The following is a 14,731-nucleotide window of genomic DNA, read 5'->3' as shown; positions in this document are numbered from 1 at the left end:
ATTTTGGCTTCTTTTATTTGATATTACTAGATTTAGTACTTTTAGGCGTAGTATAATTATAAAATTAAAAAAAATAACATGATACCGCGTAATAAAAATATAACATAAAAATATGGACATGCACCTAGACTTCATGGGTAATCTGCATTATAGATTATTGAATTTCGCTTCAGCTTCCAAATAAATTATGAAATTTTAATTGAATCAGATCACTTCATTCAACTTTGATTATTAGGAAAAATAGATTTCCTATTGTCTAAGAATGAACCTCAAATAATTGATCAATTTGTATTATATAAGTATTCATACTAGGAGTTAGATTGTATTTTATTTTTAAAAAGAATGACAAATTAGTCTTTGTACATTAGATTAAAAAGTAAATCGATTTTTTTTGTTAAAAATTTTATTCATTTCTATTATGAAAAATTGCTTGTAATAATCAAACCGTTACACATGGCGTATTATTTGTATCTTATATTGACATACAATGAACTATTTTTTAACAATAGAAATGAACAAGCTATTTCTAACAGTAGAAATAATCAAAATTTTAAAGAAAAATATCAGGTTACTTTTTGAGCTAATGCACATGAGTAAATTTATTATTTTTTAATAAATAGAGAATAAAATATAATACTTTTCATAATATTTTTACTTCAATTTCTTAAATCTTTTCATTCTTTAGCGGACTTTTTCAACACGTTCGAAGATATTATTATTATTCACTCGACAATTGAGGTGTTTGGTTTTTTTTTTTAAATAACTTTCAAATTCAGTTCAGTTTTGAGCATAGCAGATCATTCTCTTCACTAAAGAAAACGAGTGGGTGGGATTACCTTGTTTCCATTTTCCATGAGCTCTAAATTTGTTTTTAGAACTTCTAAACAAATTGGAGACTTGGGTTAGAAGATTGATCAAGAATGAGATAGAAAGGACAGAGAAATTGACTCAATTTATTATGATTTCATTTTTAAATAATTGAAAACTAAATTTTTAATAATTTAGTTCGAAAAAATACTTAAAATATTTTTATTTAAAATGTCAATTAAATAATAGTTTGTTAATATCTATCTCTATATTATGTATACTATCTTATTAAATTAGTTTCACGAATTAATTGAGTATCAATTTAATTGAAAAATGATTAAAATTTTCCTCTTTTCATTAAGTAATAAATAATTTAAGTTGTTTTTCTTATATTTTATATACATTTTGTGAAAATAAATTTGAATAAAGGCATAGACTTGAACACAAGTCATCCTAATTTATGTAGCCTTAACTTTACAAATTTGATCAAACTCATTTATTTTGACGTATTTTTTTAAACATGTTTGTTATACCCATATTGTGAGTGTATTAAAATGTACCAAGTAGTTAATGTTGACTCAACTTATGGATTAAAAGATGAGTTAATTTATTAATAATTAAAATTGAATTATGTAATTTGATTAAATTAAAGGTTGATGATGTGTTGAAGAATCGAGTTTAAGTTGACTGATGTTATCATATCCTATGTTTGGGCTATAAGAATTGTAACAAGTAGATCTTATAAATTCCTATGTTTTGCTTAGTTTCAGGAATGGAAAGAAGGCATTATGACAGCAGGTAAAGAGAACACCACTAAAATAAAATGGCCATAAAGATGAAGATGATATCCACCATTCTGTCTTTGGTAATTCTTTTCTTTTTTTTCTCTTATTTCCTTTATTCTGCTGTGAATGGTGATGAAAACCATCATCACTTAAAGCTTGATGATGATGGTTTCGGTGAGAACATTCTCCGCTAATCCATCATCCATATCAACCTAAACAGATGATGATGGCTTCGAAATTCTAATGACACCAACTTTTAATATCCCTACAATGAAAATCTAAGATAACATGCTTTGGTCAGTCGTATGCAACTCAATCAACATTAGCATTGAATCATAATTTGAATAATCATCATCTTTCCTCTGAAGACTTTCAGGCCAAATTCATGGAGTCTTTTTTCTCGTTTTAAGTGGCTAGAGATCAGTAGTAAAACAATACCATCCAATCTGTAGTAAATACCTTCTCAATTATAAACTTGGTTCATGTGCTCCAACCAATTTGTTCCAATGGCCTGTCTTCATGGTCCAAATTGCAACTGAAAATGTAAAAACCTGCAGAACCAAATGCCCATTTATGGCATCTCCTAGAAAATCTTCTGAAACTAGTTATTAGCTGTTCTATCCATTCAAAGTGGTTTAAGTTGAACAATTTTCATTTTTAGCTATTCTGTTCACTATAATTTCCCCCTGGATGTTCTGTCAAAACTGATATACTATAAACCACATGTTCAAAACTCTAGGAATTATTTATGGACAGACAAAAATTACTAAATAACAGATATCAGTTATGAAGATTACCTGAACAGCTCAACAAGGCCAGACAAATCAATTCCTTTCCGTGGTTTCTAGGAATGATATATACCAAAAATACCATAGTAAAAGTCTAAAGCAAACTCTTTTATCTTTCTGTCCTACTCGTTGAATTCTTTTCAGCCAAGGTTTCTGGGTCACTGGTCACTTTGTTCTCCAACCGGCTGTCTAGAACTTCCAAAACATTATCTGGTGGGCATTTGTCAGCAGGATTTTTAGGTGATACTTGACAGAAGCATTCTGGCCAAGAATTTGTATAAAAAGATTCAGGTGACACCCGCTTGTGAGGTCCACCGAAGTTTGTTTTAAGCATGACACGCCTAACAGCTTCTTCAAAACCGGCTGTCTGTCCATTCTCTCTATCAATGAATATTGGAGCAAGAGCTTTTCTGTCAGGTCTAATTGTGGTCCGAAAACCATAATAGAGGCGGTGGCCTAGTAGATTGTTGGCGAAGTTGCTAGGTCCATCATAAGTTGGCATAAAAATGTCAGAAAGAAGACAAACCATGTAATCAACAGCAGAGCCTAACAACCCCTGAGTGTTCGTAACCAGTTCCTCTGAAGAGTCTACAGAACTGTGATTCTCAAGGCGAGGGAAAAGATCCCGAAAAGGTTTCATAAAACGCTCTCCCCCAAATAATTCACCAGCTGCTAGGTATATCCTGGTAGAATTGTCAAATCCCATAGCATGCAAGATAAGACCAACCTGCAGTTTGAACAGTCAGTATTTATATATAAGAACCATCTCTCTCGCCACTCCCTGTGTAGAGGAATGATTAACAAGATATGCTACCTCTTCTGGAGTTAATGGGCATTTTCCAATAGCCCTTCTTTCTTTGTAGACAAGTCTTTTCTCTGCAAAATTTTCCTTCCTATACTTCTTCAATATACTTTGCTCTTCTAGGTTAAAAATATCAACGCACCTAAAAAACCATTCAAGCCCATAGCTAGTCAAAGTCTTCATGCATATCATGGTATTTATTACATCCAAACATGTGTTATTATTCAATAAAACATGTACGCATCAAGTGGATTAAAATGGTGATAGTGGATATATAATTACTTCAAAATGGGCGTATTCACAGAATATTGCGTTGTACCCCAACCAACACTTCATCCTTAGCATAAAATTTAACAGACTATACATGGTTATAGAACAAAAATCAAACTCACTTATTTTTAATGTGTTGAAATATGTGAAACTCATATATTTTGAGAATACATTTTAAAGTTATTTAGGTAGATAAATCTTAAAATAAATCATTTGAGATATTCTAGGAATATTTTATTATATCTTTTAGTAGTTTTTTAGAATAAGGGAATCATTTTCCTTATCTTTTAGTAGTTTATTAGAATAAGAAAATTATTTTCCCAATTAGATTATGGCTCTTTCGTCTAATTAAATTCAATTGTTTAGTTAATAAAAGATGGAACAGTTTTATTAAATGCTCTTTTAAAAACTTTTATGGTATCAGAGTTAAGTTAAATCTCTAGTAGCATCATAGTTAAAACAACCTTCACCGGAGATAAGAGATCCAGCAATCAAACAGAGGAAGAAAGTTCTACCGTTGAAACAACTAATGAAAATTATGAGGGTCAAAGTTCTCTAGAAGGATCTTCATTCACTAAGGAACAATTAAAGCATCTACACAAGCCTTTTCAATCACCACAATTTTGGATGAATTCTTTTGTTCCTAATTCATCCAAAAATCCTTCTTCCTCTTTTGCCCAATCAGGTACGGATTTTTCTGTTTTTTTAGTATCAAGCCTTGTTAAACAAATACATAGATCATTGATTCTGGAACTAGTGATCACAAAACTAGTAGTAATTTTCTTTTTTCAACTTACACACCTTGTGCAGGAAACAAAAAAATCAAAGTAACAGATGGGTCATTCTCGGTAATAGTTGGGAAAGGCACTGTTAAAATTTCTTCTTGGTTTTACATGATGTTTTACATATGCCAAATCTAGCTTGTAATCTCATATCGGTCAGTAAATTATCCTAATTCTCAAATTGTCATGTTATATTTGACTTCTCTATGTGTAAATTTCAGGACATAGTCTCAGGGAGGATGATTGACAATGCTAAAGAATTTGGTGAAATTTACTTTCTTGACGACGATCATCTAAGTCAACCAACAACTACTTTATGTTTAAATTTTGCTTCTAGTTTTGATAAGTTATGATTTGGCATTATAGGCTTGAACATTCTAATTTTTACTATTTAAGATATTTGTTACCTGATCAATTTTAAAATAGAAATCTTTCTTCATATCACTGTGAATTTTGTGAATTGACTAAATATCATCAGTCATTCTTTCCATCTAAAAAATATAAAGCTTCCAAACTTTTTTCGTTAATTCATAGTAATGTTTGGGGACCTTCGAGAGTCTCAACTTTTTCAGGAAAACGTTGGTTTGTCACATTTATTAATGATCATACTCGCATTTGTTGGGTGCTTTTATTAAAAGATAAGTCTGAAGTTAAAAATGTGTTTCAGTTTTTTTATGCTATGGTGAAAACACAATTTGGTGTGAGAATAGAAGTATTTCGGAGTGACAATGGTGGAGAATTTTTTAGTGACCAATTAGGTGTTTTCTTAACCAAACATGGTATAGTCCACCAAAGGTCTTGTACAAATACACCACAACAAAAAAGGGTTGCAGAAAGAAAAAAGCGACATCTTTTGGAAGTAACTAAAGCTTTGATGTTCACTAGTCAGGTACCACATTATCTTTGGGGCGAAGCCTTGTTAATGGCTACATATCTTATTAATAGAATGCCTAGTAAAACTCTAAACTATAGAACTCATTTCCGTCTCTTTAAAGATAACTTTTTCTTAACTCTAAATTGATCACAGATTTATCCCTCCGAGTTTTTGGGTGTCGTGTTTTTGTTCATCTTCACAACTAAGGCAAACTAGATCCTAGAGCAAAAAAATGCTTCTTTGTTGGCTATGCTTCTAATAAAAAGGGTTACAAATATTATGATCCAATTGGTAGGAATACTATTGTTACCATGGATGTCACATTTGGTGAAACGCAATCTTACTTTGATTTTAATCTTCAGGGAGGGAATTATAGTAAGGAAGACTCTATAATTGATCAAAAAAACACTAGGAGTATAATTAATCTTCAGGGAGGGAATTATAGGGATTATAATAATGGGGAAGGTAAATTTATAATTAATACAAAAATTAGTGATGTTACTGTCATTAATGAAAAGGAGTATGAAGGTATAGAGTCTGATCATGAGAATAAAGAACAAACAAAGGAGTTAATTATTTACTCAAGAAAAAATCGAAATCAAGAAAGTGGAATCAACCATATTCATCCCCCAGAATCCAACCCGCAAGATCTTGTCAAAAATCTAGGTAACGCTCATAATCCAACCAATGAATTTTCTGATTTAGATTTTCCAATTGCTAAAAGAAAAGGTGTTACAAATGTTGTTAAATATCCCATGTATAACTTTGTGTCCTATAAAGTCTTGTCTTCTACATTCTCAACCTTTATTTTGTGTCTCGATACTGTGAAAATACCTAAAAATGTGAAAGATACTTTACAGATTCTTGAGTGGAAGGAGGCTATTTTAGAAGAGATGCGCGCTCATGAAAAAACAGGTACATGGGAAACAGTGGAATTACCTGTAGGGAAAAATACTGTGAGATGTAAATAGGTGTTGACAACCAAATTCAAACCGGATGGATCTTCAGATAGATACAAAGCCCGATTGGCAGGGGTGAAGCCAGAACAATCTTTTAAGGGGGGCTGGATGAAATTTTAAATTTTTTATAATCTATATCTTTATAATTTTTAAAGGATTAAATCGAATTTTTATTATTTTAGAGGGGGCCAAAGTACAATTTTACCTTTACTAATTTAAATTTTTTAGGGGGGCCAATGCTAGCCCCTCTCTAGATTTGCCACTGCAGGTTGGTGGCTAAACAGTACACTCAAACAAACGTGATAGATTATCTTGAAACATTTGCTCCAATAGCCAAATTAAATTCTGTTAGAGGTCTTTTATCAATTGCTGTTAATCTTGATTGGTCCTTACAGCAGCTAGAAGTGAAGAATGTTTTCCTAAATGGGAAACTTGAAGAAGAAGTTTACATGGATCCTCCTCTAGGTTTTGAAGAAAAATTTGGAACTCGAATATGTAAGCTTAGAAAATCTTTGTATGGTCTAAAGCAGTCTCCTTGAGCTTGGTTTGAACGGTTCACTCAAGTTGTTAAAAAATAAGGTTACTCAAACAAACGTGATAGATTATCTTGAAACATTTGCTCCAATAGCCAAATTAAATTCTGTTAGAGGTCTTTTATCAATTGCTGTTAATCTTGATTGGTCCTTACAGCAGCTAGAAGTGAAGAATGTTTTCCTAAATGGGAAACTTGAAGAAGAAGTTTACATGGATCCTCCTCTAGGTTTTGAAGAAAAATTTGGAACTCGAATATGTAAGCTTAGAAAATCTTTGTATGGTCTAAAGCAGTCTCCTTGAGCTTGGTTTGAACGGTTCACTCAAGTTGTTAAAAAATAAGGTTACTCACAAGGGCAAGCTAGTTACACAATGTTCTATCGACACTCACAAAGAGGTAGAATAGCAGTTATTATAGTTTATGTCGATGATATCATTCTTACAGGAGATGATGTGGATAAAATAAGGCATCTTAAAGAATATCTAGTATTGGAGTTTGAGATCAAAGACTTGGCTCTTTTGAAATTCTTTCTTGGAATGGAAGTTGCTCAATCAAAGAAGGGTCTTGTGGTCTCTCAGAAAAAATATGTGATTGATCTCTTAAAAGAGACTGGGATGAGTGGTTGCTGCCCAGCTAACACACCAATTGATCCAAATGTAAAATTTGAAAATAAAGAAGGTCGATTAGTTGATAAAGGGCAGTACCAAAGATTAGTCGGTAAGTTAATTTACTTATCACATACAAGGCCAGACATAGCTTTTACAGTAAGCTTAGTGAATTAATTTATGCACTCCCCAATGGAAGAACATGAAGAAGCAGTGTTTCGGATTCTGAGATACTTGAAAAGTTCACTTGGAAAGGGCTAAAAAGAATTATGGAAGAGCTGAGGAAACCAATAAGTTCACCAATGAAGTTGTACTGTGATAGCAAAGCTGCCATTAGTATTGTTCACAACCCAGTCCAGTATGACAGAACTAAACATGTTGAGATTAACAGACACTTTATCAAGGAGAAGATTGAAGGAGGCCAAGTGTGCATGCCGTTTGTTCCTTCAAAACAACAGATTGCTGACATACTCATCAAAGAGCTTTCTAAGACAAGCTTTGATTTTCTTGTAAGCAAGTTGGGCATAATTGATATATATGCACCAACTTGAGGGAGGATGTTGAAATATGTGAAACTCATATATTTTGGGGATATATTTTAAAGTTATTTAGGTATATAAATCTTAGAATAAATCATTTGAGATATTCTAGAAATATTTTATTTTATCTTTTAGTAGTTTATTAGAATAAGGGTATTATTTTTCCTTATCTTTAAGTAGCTTATTAGAATAAGGGAATTATTTTCCCAATTAGGTTATGACTCTTTTTCTCTATTTAAATTCAGTTGTTTAGTTAATAAAAGACAGAACAGTTCTATTAAATGCTCTCTTGAAAACTTTCATAATGCACTAATAATGATTTCAAACAATGATATGTAGATGCACACTGACCTTGCATGCATCGTATAAGGAGATGAAAGATCTTATATTTCTTAATGTTACAGCTAAGGCTATTCAGGCACAAAGCCGAAGCAAAATGAATGCATAGCCTAGACAACCTATGCCAACTGTGAATGAATTAACATAGATATAAAATGATAAGAAAAAGAACATACCCAGCAAATGCCAGCATATCCATCTCAAAACGAAGATGTATCGACATGAAATGACCCTGTGCCCGGAGTTTATCAACTATTGACTCACTTAACTGCATAATATTTGGCTTGAACCTCAAAGCATGATAGTTAACTCTACACCTCAACCGTTGATACTCGGGATTGTCAATTTCTTCAGCAAGACGATGTGAAAAGGGAGTCAGATAAATAGCACCATGTTCTTGCATTTTCTTGAGAGCGACTGTTGTATACCACTCGATAGGAGCATCCCTCGGGGGGCGAAGCTAAATGAATAGACAAAGAAGCAAGAGCAGAGAAAAGACATAAGTTTCAACAACTTCTACAAAACTTAAAAATTATTTGCCTAACTGATTATTATAATCGATGGCTCCAATATTTCACACCTGATACCCTTTTATCTTCTTGGTTTTGCCATTTTGTCGGATTTCAGGTATGCTTTCCACAATTTGTACATCATACTTCAATGTCTGGATAAAATGCTCAACATCATAGATACCTTGGAAACCACTGGAGAGAAAAGATGGTATCATTACATTTTAATTGTAAATGGTCCACAAGTACAATGGCATATTGCTTCAATAAAGATCTGGAAAACACATTCCATGTGATGTGTGTATATATTCCTAATTTTTTTGTTAGGAAGGTGAACAATTAATACTCAGCAACCATATAAATTAAAACATAAAAATGACTGCAGAAAATAATTGTAAACTCACAAAAGATCTCTGCATTAATGGTGGTTTAAGTTTCAGGGAGAAGAAACGGCAGAAAAAAAAGTCTAGAAATGAAATTGATTAAATAACTAGTTCAAAAACATCAGTTGCTGAAATTTTCTGATATGTTAGAGAACAGAAACGATGGCCAGAGCAAATCATATATTAATCATCACTCTATTCAATCACATTGCAGTATAAAAAGCTTCTCAAAGATAAAGCAGATATACCTAACCAAAAACTACAGAAAATAATGTAGAAAGTGATTCGAGTTCATGAGCAAGCTCATATCTTAGTTGGATCTTCCAAACTGCTAGTGGTTCTCTTCCTAATAATCCTTGGATTTCTTAGTTTAGGAGCCAGTTCACCAAACAAACTAAGAATGATAAATGCAAAAAAATCTGAGTAACTTCCCTTAAGTTGCAGGTAACTTGAACCATAATAAATTGAAATGAAGATGACTCAAATTGACCAATCAAATTAACACAAATTTGCCGTAATCATAGCAAGTTCAATTAGAAGAGTAGCAGAGAGAGGAAGCCACCTATTCCCCAGTGAACAAATTAGAAAAGATAAAGCCATGCAGCAAGAGAACACATTAATCTTCACAAATGCAGATGAAAATATTGCAAACAATCATAAATTTTAATAATCTTCTGTTAGCCTCTCTAAGATGCCAAATCCAAGAAATCAGAATTTCACTTCCTATGGCTTCCAAAAAGGAAAATGCCAATAATTGCCAAGCCATTAAGTTTTTGCACTGTCTAAATAAATGTTTAAATTCTATCTGAAAATTTTCCATCTAAAATCTGTGTCCCTACTCATCACGTACACTGCTTCTGTTATAGAAGTACCCAGTTAATTTCAAATAAATTGAAAAAAAAGGGGGGATGGAAATGACGAGACAAGATTACCTTTCATCATGCCAAAAGGAGTTTGCATCCAGCTCAGGCAGTACAAGTATGGCATTCATAATTCGTGCAGCAAGAACTGCATTACAGATCTAGAACACCAAAAGAAGCAAAATTAATATTTTATTTAAAATTTATAAACCACAGAAGCAATATCAACACAATCTTACTCTATTTTAAACTTTTAAGCCTTTTTACACTAAGAATCTAAAACAAAACATAACCATAAAAACTCAAGCTGGCTTGCACCTATTTGATTTCCATGGAAAAACAGAGTATGATAGAGTAGAATTTACAGCAAAAAGGTTAACACAAACCGCGCTGCGTTGTTGGTTCAGACCGCCATTGCAACGGACTCGAAGATAACCATTAGTTTCCCTTGGAGGAGCTGCCAGAATATAGCAATAAGAATTCTAAGGAACTTACATTTTTACATAAAATCAATTCAAACATAATTTTTTTTCTTTGGGAAAGTTATGAGTAGTTACAGGGCCAATCAGATCGTGGAGCAGATGAAGGCCTCCATCCACTAGACTTGGCACTTTCCCAAAGTTCTTCTGCATTGATCTGAATAAACATTTCAGAAAAAAGAATGATCAAAGGTTAGAGTGATTGACAATGATGACCAGCCACTAAAAGTGGAAAAGGGCGAGAATAAATCCTATTCACTGGTTTAGCTCCCACAGGTATATAGTACGAAATAATACAACAACCAGTCTCAAGCATCTGACTACAGAGGAACTGTTTTATTACGATTATCTCAAACCATTACCTATAAAGATAACAAAAACCTATCAACAAATATTGTTAAAGGAAGCGGAATCATGCATAAAAACACCTAAAGTCTCTGATAACTAGCTAATGATCCTCTTGGACTTAATCCGCATGATCCTAGCAAATTAGCATAAAACCAAACCAATGCAATAAATAAAACATTTCCACTTTGATGATTTTTCATGCAAGTAAATAGGTCAATTTATGAGGTACATTACAAACGCCAAATAAAGTACAGACCAAATGAGATGGTTTGCAGACGCATCAAACAAGAGATTCCCCTAAGGCTTCTATTGAGCGTGAGCATTACTATAGACTAACTCAGACAACAAACTAATAACATTTATGCCTTATTAAGTTTCAACAATCTGATAACAGAAGCAATCCGCAAATTCGCTTAATACTGAAAATTTAATCACGAAGCCAGGGATCAAAATCAAGACGATCAGATCCTAACTCTTTACAAGAACCACTAACCTCGGAAGGCTCTAGAGATCCGCGATTTCCGCCAATTGTAGCCGAAAACAAAAGCGAGAGCGTGCAGATCAAAAGCACCACAACGGCAATCGTTAGTTTGGTGTAAATTCCCTTTGCTCCTCCTCCTCCTCCTCCAGCTCCTTGCTTCCCATGCTGCCTATGCAGCCCCGACCTAAGCAACAAAATAGAAAGAAGAAGTTAAAAAATGGCAGTCTGGTTCAACGGAAAACCGAAAATTTTAACGGAAAAACGAATTAACTAGTTAGTTTGTAAACCTCCGCATAATTACGAAAGACAAAAAAAGCAATGTATTATTCCCAGATCTGATGTTTTTACAAATTTCCTTCTTTCTGGTTGTCGGTTTTACTTGGCGCGCTGTAAAACCTTGAAATTAGTCAATGTAATGGTTAAAATATGCTATAGCTCCCTGTCCTCTTTGTACATTTGTAATTTAGTCTTACTACTTTTATTTTAACTAATTTTATCCTTCTACTTTTTGGATCTAAAAGTACAAGTTCAATTATTAAAATTATCCTATTAAATTCAGACTTATTACAACGTTCTTTTTTGGTTATATGACTATCAAGTGAGTATTTTTTATTTTAAAATATCAAATCAACGAATTTAATAGAAGAATTTTAACGGTGTTAACAATTAAATCTATAAAAAAAAGTAAAGAACTAAACTCTTATAAATAAAAGTAAAAGGACTATATTTCAAATATACAAAGAGTACAAAGACTTAATACATATTTTAACTCAAAATAGATAAATAAATAAGAAATAAAGCATCCTTTAGCCCATGAACTTGTCAATTTTTCCTAACTTAGTTCCTTAATTTTGTTTTTTCACGTTAATCTTGAAGCTTGACAAAATTGGAAAAAATTTTCAAGTTCAAAGAATAAATGGTGCCTTCTCCCAAAAAATTAAAAATAAAAAAAAAGTTGAATTCTAAATTTCATCTCTCTATGTTAAGAAAGTTGAGAAATTAATCATTATCCTTTAATTTGTCAAAATTTAATCTGTATTTTATGAAAACTGAGAAATTAATCTAAATACATAAATTTGAAGAGTTTAATTTTGCCATTCAAATTGCAAAACTATTACTAACTCTTTACAAATAAAATTAATGAACAGTTAAATTTCAAGTCATCCATCTATCATGATATTATCTAGTTTGATCAACTTCTTAATTTTTGTAAAACCAAATTCCGACAAATTAAAACAGAGGAATAATTTCAAAGTTTCTGTAAAAAAAGTATGAAATTAGAATTAAACCTTAAAAAATTAGAAAATAATAATAATGAGTGAAAACTGGGGTGTAATTTGGAGAAGGGAAATGAACGATGGGATTAGGCGGTTGTGTTGGGTAATTGGAACTGTTTCTTGGACTGGGCCTCCATTAATGGCAGAGTAGCCCATGCCCAACACAAACAAAACCCTCCTCTTTCTCCACCAGCAGCGGAGTAGCTTCGAAGAACACAGCAATGGCGAACTCTTTCAGGACCCTCTCCAAAACCCTCACCCGCTCATTCTCCACCAAATCATCCCACCACAACCACCACCAGAAAACCCACAAATATTTAGATCCCAACTCCTTCTTGGGCAGCTGGAAGACCCCCAACGACCCCAAAGAGGCCGAGAAGAAACTCGCCCTGTTGCGACGAGACTACGCCAAGCAAGTAAAAAATGTACGCAAGGAGTACATCCACGAGATGGAGTTGTTGCGTCTTGAGAAGCTCAGAAAAGAAGAGGCTAGGAAAGAGGCTATACGAGTTGCTAATGAGGAGCGTAAAAGGCTTAAGGCTGAGGCTGCTAAGGTTAGAGCTCAAGAGCGTATGGTTGCTGAAGAAGAGTTTCGACAAACCCTGGTAATCTTTTACCTCTCATACTTTGTTTCTTGAATTTTATGATGATTTTCAGTTATAAAATTAAGAAAATTGGAAATTGGGATTTGTAGGTTTGTTTAAGTGAAACACCAAATTCAAAACCCTAATTTCCTTTGCCTATCTTTCGATTATGTTAGTTTATATATAAAATAAAGTTAATGTTCAGTTAAGAAATTAAATTTTATTGTTACCTTTATTCGTTAGTTTTAAGTTGAGTAGGAGAATCTCCCAAGCCTATCCTTTTGTTCCATTGAATCGACGAACTAAATTATACTGGCATTTACACTTTGACTGTATGGATATCCTATATCATAATAGTTGTTATTCCCTTGAATGCCTTGGTGGATATGGTTGATTCTCATTCTACCATGGCTAGGTGATATGGTAATTACGGTTGATCTCGGTCAACATGATGATGTTTGAGGATAATACTTCTGCTTACTACTAACATTATTGAGTTTGAAGTTGAGCATGGGAATTGAGCCGATCTCAAGCAGCTTGATTTTTTTTTAATCTTATTGATTTTTGTATCAAGCTCAAGTTTCTTTCAGGCTTGAGCTCAACTCGGCCTGGTTAAGCCCCTAGCCTTACCTTATGTCTATGGCCTTATTTCTACTTCTCAATTTGAAAATGAAGTTACTTGATCCTTCAATTCTTGGTCTTTATCATATGGTCAAGGTTCTATTTCCATGAATGCAGTTGAAAGAAAGAGCAGAAAAGCTTGAAAATTGGAGAATGAAACGAACGCTACATGAGAATAAGAAGAAAGAGGCGAAAGATCTAGTGCGTAGAAGAAGTTCCATGTGGATTGAAGAACAGGAATTGGAGAGTAAGATCTTTAGTGCCATTGTTTTTTAACTGGTTTTTCCTTTAAATTCGAAGAACATAAAATAAGGATTTTATGTGAATCTAGTGACTAATGGAAATGTTTGTGTACTGTTTGTTTTTCTCTGTTAAAACCCTGCATCAATGTGGTTTGTTGGTAATAGCTTCATTGAAGATTTATAGCAAGTTTTGGACTATTATTCAAGCATGCATATATGTACTTTATTGGCTGAATGCTATTCAACTGTTCAAGTGAATCAGCTTGTCTCTCACTTTTGCCTTTATTGCCTTTATCCTACTCTTTTCTTCTACAAACAGACCACACTGTTGGTCTCTAAACCTTCTGAGCTAACAATGTAGTCCGCTGGTTGCTTTAACCCTTTTTCAAGCTATGCTTTTGGAACTTGAGATGAGTGTTGGATACATGCTTGATACAGCTATGCTCAACTTCTTTAAGCTTTTCTATATATGTATATACATATATTGGAACTTTATATACAATCAATCTGGGCAAGTATGTTATGGAATGTGTAAGAGACTTGAAGACTCTATACAAGGCCTGTTAAATATGAGCCTGCCTGACAGAGTTTGCAGAAATGATGATGCTTCGGTCGATTAGCTTTTTGAGTTCTGCAAACAAAATGTTATGTAAGTTGGATCTTATAGAGCTTGAAAACCAATTTCCCTCTGACAATGAAGAAGAAAGTCCGATTAATGCGGTTCTTTGGTCTTCTGTGTCTCCTACTGAACAGTGCCTTAAAGAAAATCAGTATCCCCCAAGGATATCAACAGGAGAAACTAACAAAGACCATTGTTCTCAATCTAATCTCCCATGTACCATCAACTCATACAATAGCCCTAATG

At 33.2% G+C, this 14,731-nt stretch overlaps 2 protein-coding genes across 2 annotated transcripts; one reads left to right on the top strand and one right to left on the bottom strand.

Annotated features, from left to right (window-relative positions):
* Positions 1–1,898: 1,898 nt before the first annotated feature.
* On the bottom strand, positions 1,899–11,513 carry LOC107914808 (O-fucosyltransferase 1). The gene is made up of 10 exons (XM_016843839.2): positions 11,430–11,513; positions 11,155–11,326; positions 10,392–10,470; positions 10,221–10,291; positions 9,907–9,995; positions 8,663–8,786; positions 8,259–8,542; positions 3,195–3,324; positions 2,390–3,107; positions 1,899–2,143 (listed from the first exon to the last, which is right to left on the bottom strand). The coding sequence occupies exons 1-9, from the start codon at positions 11,435–11,437 to the stop codon at positions 2,490–2,492; spliced, it is 1,575 nt and encodes a 524-aa protein (XP_016699328.2). The 5' UTR covers positions 11,438–11,513; the 3' UTR covers positions 1,899–2,143; positions 2,390–2,489.
* A 973-nt stretch (positions 11,514–12,486) lies between these two features.
* On the top strand, positions 12,487–14,124 carry LOC107914807 (protein maph-9). The gene is made up of 2 exons (XM_016843838.2): positions 12,487–13,024; positions 13,742–14,124. The coding sequence occupies exons 1-2, from the start codon at positions 12,641–12,643 to the stop codon at positions 13,898–13,900; spliced, it is 543 nt and encodes a 180-aa protein (XP_016699327.1). The 5' UTR covers positions 12,487–12,640; the 3' UTR covers positions 13,901–14,124.
* Positions 14,125–14,731: the final 607 nt, after the last annotated feature.

Source organism: Gossypium hirsutum, chromosome D10 (genome assembly GCF_007990345.1).
Source record: "Gossypium hirsutum isolate 1008001.06 chromosome D10, Gossypium_hirsutum_v2.1, whole genome shotgun sequence".
Classification (NCBI taxonomy): Eukaryota; Viridiplantae; Streptophyta; class Magnoliopsida; order Malvales; family Malvaceae; genus Gossypium; species Gossypium hirsutum.
The sequence above is the reverse complement of the archived record's forward strand: the minus strand, read 5'-3'. Positions and strand labels throughout refer to the sequence as shown.

Coding starts and splice junctions, on each gene's coding strand:
- LOC107914808 (XM_016843839.2), bottom strand. Junction 3,325..8,258: donor GATATGCTGGCATTTGCTGG/GTATGTTCTTTT, acceptor ATGGTTTTTTAG/GTGCGTTGATATTTTTAACC. Junction 3,108..3,194: donor GCCCATTAACTCCAGAAGAG/GTAGCATATCTT, acceptor TTCAAACTGCAG/GTTGGTCTTATCTTGCATGC.
- LOC107914807 (XM_016843838.2), top strand. CDS start 12,641: ATGGCGAACTCTTTCAGGACCCTCTCCAAAACCCTCACCCGCTCATTC. Junction 13,025..13,741: donor AAGAGTTTCGACAAACCCTG/GTAATCTTTTAC, acceptor CCATGAATGCAG/TTGAAAGAAAGAGCAGAAAA.